Here is a 6,736-nt window from a genome sequence, read left to right on the forward strand (position 1 = left end):
ACGCTGTCCAAAATGTACAGATGTGGATATAATGTTAATATTAACGTCAATTATTTGTGGAACGTTAGATACACACTTGTTTATACACACAGAGCACTTAATATCGTTAACACGATTATCACATCTGTAAAATGATGGAGAGAACTGCCTTTCTTCCCATGGAAATTATTAGTCTGCTTTCTTAACTGACCAGCATGCAACAGGAACTCCTCTCTGCCCGGTGGGAAGATAGCAACTAATGGCAACCTTTTCTGTGAAAAAAATAATTATTATTCTAACTCTTCTAATTGTCACTTTTCCTGCTTGCCTCGTTTCAGGTTTGTTGCCTCCAGAGCTTCGTGTCATCCAAGTCCTACTGATGTACTTTATGCCACGAGAAAACAGTAGCTGAAGAAAGGAGGAAAAGAGAAGGAAAAAAACCCCAATCTCTCCGACTCTAGGAGGATTCCACCAGATTATAGCTCAGCCCCTCTAGAATAAAGCATTAAAACCTTTAAAGCATCGCCTGAGGGACCAGGAGGAAGATTTCCAACACGCAAAACAGATAGGTCTAATAACTCCGAGACCACTTTTTTTTTTTTTTTTAAACGATCACGACTTGCTTTCCACCGTCATCTTCTCCTTTCTAAGGCTTCTCGTTAATCACCAAACCTCTTAATGAAAGTGAGGGCAGCCGTCGGAGCCCGGGGAGTCCCCACCGAGGTCACCCCGCTCCGGGCAGGGCGTCCCCGGGCAGCGCTCCGGGAATCCCGGCCGGGACTGTCCGAAGCGCTTCTGCTGCCGGTGATACAAATAGCATCAAGGCTAAAACCTGGGCTAGCGGCAAGGAAAAAAATATAAATCTCCATCAGATGCAGCTTCTTCCAAAAGGAGAGAGCTCTCTGGAGGTTAAACTGTTGGTTTGTAAGGAAATCAGGGGAGAGGAGGGGAATGTGTACCTTACTAGACACAGCATCCCTGTGCAACCTCCCAGGCTTTAGAACCCTCTTGGAGGGGTTGATTCTGCTGTGAGTAGAGTGCAGCAGTTTTCACACACTCAGAGGGGGGGAAACTGCCCTAATCCCCATGTTAAAGGGTAGTTGTCATACCCGAAATGCTCCTATAGCGCGACCCTATACGTGCAACCTGCGCTGTGCTTTGCACACTCGGCATAACCTATATACGGGGGACAGGAGAAACTCATTTCTATCAGCCCCCATCTTTTTGGGAGCCTGCCTTCAGCTCTGCATGCGGGAAGGCCTTATCGCTCACAGAACTCAAGAGTTGAAAAGTTAATATCTAAGCTCAAATGTTTATGCATGCTTCTATGCAGAAGAGATAAGTGGATTATTTACGCCTCTCGGTGTGTATGTGCAATGTAGATACATATAATCCATAACTGCATCCATACTATTCCGCTTATGTTTTTTGGAGAAGGTCCAGCTTCTCTTAGCATAAACACGCACACATCCTAAACATATTAGTGGCTCTAAATTTTACTTTTCAATACAGTGACAATAAATCAAAGAAATAAGCCGAACACCAAAATAACAGGAGTTGACTGGAACTGAGGTGAAACTTGTCTCCCCTCCCCTCTCTACTTCCTTGGGAATAGCTTGTCTCTTTGTTCAGTTCTAAAATTGTCCTGATTTCTTTTTAAAAAAAAATAAATTTTAAATCTATATTATTTTTCCTAATTGAGCATCCTGTAGTGACCATAAATAAACTCGAAAGGAGCGAATTAGAGGGAGGATGGAGCAGCCATGGAGTAGGAGAGCATAGGCTGGAAATTAATAACGATGAGGAATGGGACTGCCCTGAAGAATCACACACACACACACAAATCATTCTTGCCACCAAAAAGGATCAATGACCCTCCAGCCAGTGACTTTATTTTCGGGAATAGCATCCTTAACCGTGCCGGTGTTCATCCCAACCCGCCCTGAATTTCACCTCTGCAAGGTTTTCCCACCTGATCCCGAAAGCTCTGGGTTTGTTTTGGATTTTTTTTTTTTTTTTTTTCTGGTTGGTTGGTAAAATGTCAGACACGAGTTCAGAGCAGTCAGGGGTGTGAAGGGAGCTGCGACCCTCTGCTTACCTTCCACCAGGGAGGTGAGTAAAGTGACATTTGCGGCCTTACGCCTGCCGGCTGGTAAATTCAAACCGATTTTTTCTAGCCTTTCTCGCAAAGATCTCCCCCCGTTTTTCGATTTGGCTCTAGAATTGCAAAGAAATGAACAATTGTGATTAACCCCGCAGTGGTCCTGGAAGAAACGTTTAGTCTGTGCAGTCAGTGGAGCCTGGGAGGGTTTTCACTCGACGTTAAGGACTTCTGAGTGTGTTGATTTCTTCTCGGGTTTGCGGAGATTTGCTCAATTTCTCCCAGGGGTGGGAAAGGGGATGAACCCACTTTTCTCCTTATTTTATCCAGGGAAATCAAACAATGCCAGATAGCAATAATTAATGTACAGGGTTCTGATCTAGAGAGCAAATGGGTTCCCGCTGTATGACACTAAACCGTATTAAGATGGAGTGAGATGGGCAAAGGTAGAGGAGGAGAATTAAATCCTCAGTTATTCCAGGAAAGAGCCAGAATGGGGGGGGGGGAAGTCTAAAAGTCTTGAAGGGAGAACCTGTGTGCCTGTGGATAAATAGAAAAGGAGGAAAATATTTGTGAGACTTCAGGAACTATTTCGTGCTTATGTGTGTGTTCTTGTGCGGAAAGGCAATGCTGAGAGGAAGAGCTCACCTGAAGGCAGGGTGCGTTATAGAGAGGGAATTGAGTGCCTAGAGGGAGACTTGAATATCTGTCGGAGGTTACTGATAAGGGCAATAAAAGGATGAGTGAAGCTATAGCTGGGAAATGCAAAGCTATTGTTCAGACGCCTATACATATGTAAACCCCCAGGGATGAAATCTTGCCACCTGCGAAATCAGGAAGAGTTTTGGCACCTAAGATTAGGGTCTAGCTCAAATACCTCTTAGTTCTTACTTTAAAATTGTTTAAGAATTAACTGTTACACCTAGCAAAAGGAAACCAGAAAGGACAGAGAAGCCAGACTGGCATCCCACTATTTTATATTAAAGTAAATAGGGCTAGATGGTAGAATTGTAAGAGAGTAGCTTTCTATATTTTATCTGCCCTGAACCAAAAGCTTGTCTAAAATTTAGATCCAAGATAGGAACTGAAGTCAGCAGCAGCCAATGATTATGGCTTGGGCCACCTCCAGAAATCCACTGAAGGTCGGTAATGATGTTTCTTTACCTTGATAATTATATTTTCTACAGTGTATCACTCAGATGTTCTCCCTGCTCCATTTGTAGCTGTACAGAATGAGCAGGCAGGTTAGCATCTGTAAGTAAAAAATCTCTGCTGCTCTCACTGGCAAGGATCACAGCTAAGCTTTGATTACAGATACTCACGTGGAACAGCATCTATTTTAGGAGATCCTAATTCTCACGTGTATTTTTGCAGTGACTGACTGCATGTAGCAGGACTTTCCCTCTCCTCTCCAGTCATGGAGCTAGACCCCCTGACATCACCACAGATTTTTTTTTTTTATTTTTTTGCATTAAAGAAAAAAAAAGACAAGCAACCAAACAACTTCATTTTAAAACACCTGGGAGTCAACGTTGCCCAATTGCTGCTACAGGAGATGGGAGATGGCAAGATATTTCCCTCTCTATGATTAGCAACTTTTAAACATGATCTGAAATGTATTCAGGGCCAAATTCATTGAATGTGTTTCTGTCTCAAAGTTATGCTTTATTTTCCAGTCTGGCTCCCTCACATATAAAAAAAAATGAGTCACCTTTCTTACAGACAAGTCATACTGACCCCTTAAAGTCCTCCAGTCACTGTCAGGAAGATAAAGACCTTTCTCCCTGATAATCTTTCCAGCTGATGACCTCAGAGCTTAAATTCTTATTGCTGGTACCTAATGCACAATCTCTAACTCCATTTGATGGAGTGGTAACCAGGCCCCAGGTTGCCCCCCACTCCTTTTTCCCCTTAGTATCAGTAACACCAACTATTTTGAGGTCTTTAGCAAAATCCGCCAGGACATTAGTGGGTGATTCGCACAAATATTAAACAGCAAAGGCCTCAAGACCAACTCTGAGTAATTCCTCTAGGGACCTTCTCTAGATGAAGCACTGAGTTTGTGACTTTCAAAGCTATCTGTTGATGGCTTTTCTTTAGTCAAGTACTTACCTACCTAGGGTGTTAACCCCCTGCCAATTTCAACAATGTCTTGTGAGACACCATGTTAATTGCCTTATCAAGGAGCCTCACGGATTTATCTAGGAAATCCCTAGAAATACATCAAGTCCTGAAATACATCCAGTTCATCCTGCAACATCTAACTGCAGCATGGCCATCACGGCATTTTAATTTCCCCATTTGCTAAGAGAGAAGTGTGAGGAGAAGGAGAACAGACAGAAAGTGCATGCAGGTACAAGAGTGAAAAAATGTCTTGTCTCAACTCCTACATTTTGGGATGCTTTGATTGAAAGCATACAAGGCTAACTCTTTTCTCCAGTCTCCACACATTTCATCTTGATGTCTGTATACAGCATATTTTCGCCATACCCTGAATATTACACATATATGCTATGACAATAAGATCAAAGCGTATTCGCAACCATCTTCACCATTGACCAAACATTTCTGCTGCAGATGGATGCCCACACCTGGGCATGTTCACCCACTCGCCCCAACCTCTTACCTTCTAAGTACTCCTCCCAGGAGGGATGCATTCAGACACTCTGGAGGAGAAAGACGTCTTTGAACTTCTCCCACAGTTACTTTATACTTTGAAGTTGAACTAAGCAAAGACAAGCGGCCAGGTACAGAGCAAAACACCTCTCCGGTATTGACTGAAATTCCACCCAGGAAGCCATCTTTATTCATCATCAAAGAAGTAACAGATTTGGGAGGAACCGGAACTGCAGAAAGAAAAAGGGGAAGAGGGAGGGAGAAACCGTCATGCCACGAAGGAGTACAGGGTAACCACAGTCTCTCTAACATGCACAAAATAGCAAAATGAAAGGGAATTTTGAAATTCTGGCTACCTCCAGCAACCTAAAGGGTGCTGCTCCCCCAACCTCTAGGAAACTGCTCCATGAATGATGGATGGAGAGAAGGGTGGTGCAGTACAGCCTCTATGCAGGGTTTGATTATTGGGAAAGAAAAAAAAATACGTATTGGCAAGCACCTGGCAACTTTCGGGTTTGAGCCTGTGTCTCACCCAGAGCCCCCCGATGCCTTTTGTACAACGGACAGCGCCTTTCTGGAGGGGGAAAAAAAAAAAAAATAAGGAAAATTTATTTTTTTTTTTTTTTTTTTGGCTAATGTTTCCATTACTGCTAAGATGAGCCAGGAATAAATTCACTAGACGAAAGGAGTTGCTGTCTTAAATAAGTCTCAAGGCTGGAGGATACAGCAACCAGAAGACAGCTTTTTTATTGCTTTGAGGTTTTATTAAGTCTGGTTTATGAAATAAAATGAGTCTTCTCCTTCAGAAAAATGAACATCAGGGAAAAAAAAAAAGAAAATCTGGTCTAACCGTGGCATTCACCACCCTGTTCATATTGTGCTGTCCGTAAAGTAGGAGGAACTCTCCCACCCCTCGATAAAGCTGATCTAGTTAGTGTAACACATATTTAAAGGTAGTCGGGGGGAGGGGGATATCACAAAACCATGAAGCGAAACTAAACAAAATAAGAAGAGGTTATTCTGTCCACGAGAAACTGAAATATTTATTTTTTTCTGAGAAACTGAGGAGGCTATTTTAAGCGTAACCAAGGGGATTAGAACGAACTCCTATAATAGCAACCAGACACACTCAGAAAGAAACAAAAAAAAAGGACTAAATTAAAAATGAGAGCAATTCCCCCGTGACATGAACGTTGTTTACAAATGAACTTAACCAGCTCCCTCATAATTGTATGGAACTGTTATGATTTACGGCAGGTGCCCTAATCAATCAACCGATCACTTTAATTTATAGGGAGTCTCTCTGCATTTTTTTTCCCCCCAGTTGTTTCATTTCTGCAAGTAATTGATAACAAACCGTACTTAAGGTATGTTTTATGCAGGAGTTAATCAGAGCTGACAGCTGCTACTGCTGCTTCCTCTCGGAATCGGCCGCACCACGCATTTCCTTATAGAAATATCCTCCCAAACTCTGGGAGTTTGCTGGTGGTAGAGTCCTTGGCAGTCCAGGGGGCATGTTTCAGAGGAGCAGACTAATTGATTACACACCCTCGTCGAGCAGATACGACTTCACAGCCTCCCATTGCCACTCAATCAATTGCAAAACCAATTCGGGCAAATAATAGGGTTCTGTGATGCACATATGCCAGCTATTTAGGTAGTTACAATACATGTCAGTTAAGTAATAAAAAACGCTGTTTATTTACAACATATCTGGAGAATCAAACCATTAGGGTTGAGGGGGGGATATTTAAGTTGTCTGGAGCTGCTAAACAATAAGATCGGGTATCCTAATATATTACCAAGTGCTAACTACTGGGCAATTGCCAATTTTATGACCTCAGTGTATGGAATAAGACACAATCGTGTTTCACTGTTTTTATTACAGATCATTTCCTACTGCCAGACCAGACCCCCACAGTAAAAGCTCTATAACAGCTCAAAAACCAAAAGGCATGTCGATTTTAGATATACATATTGCTTCATAGGCCTTGTATATAGTCTCCAGTATAAACAAATTATTTGCAGTGGCTTTACTTC

The 6,736-nt window shown here is 42.5% G+C and overlaps 1 protein-coding gene across 1 annotated transcript in view; it reads right to left on the reverse strand.

Moving 5' to 3' along the window:
* Positions 1-4,926, reverse strand: part of LOC104461570 (transcription factor AP-2-beta) — a gene marked incomplete at its 5' end in the record, with an annotated part of 14,669 nt that extends 9,743 nt beyond the window's left edge. Inside the window, 2 exons of the mRNA XM_010073205.1 lie at positions 2,078-2,196; positions 4,707-4,926. Coding sequence (XP_010071507.1) covers positions 2,078-2,196; positions 4,707-4,926 — 339 coding nt within the window. The remainder of the gene's footprint in view (positions 1-2,077; positions 2,197-4,706) is intronic.
* Positions 4,927-6,736: the final 1,810 nt, after the last annotated feature.

Source organism: Pterocles gutturalis, unplaced genomic scaffold (genome assembly GCF_000699245.1).
Source record: "Pterocles gutturalis isolate BGI_N339 unplaced genomic scaffold, ASM69924v1 scaffold4532, whole genome shotgun sequence".
NCBI classification, from domain to species: domain Eukaryota; kingdom Metazoa; phylum Chordata; class Aves; order Pterocliformes; family Pteroclidae; genus Pterocles; species Pterocles gutturalis.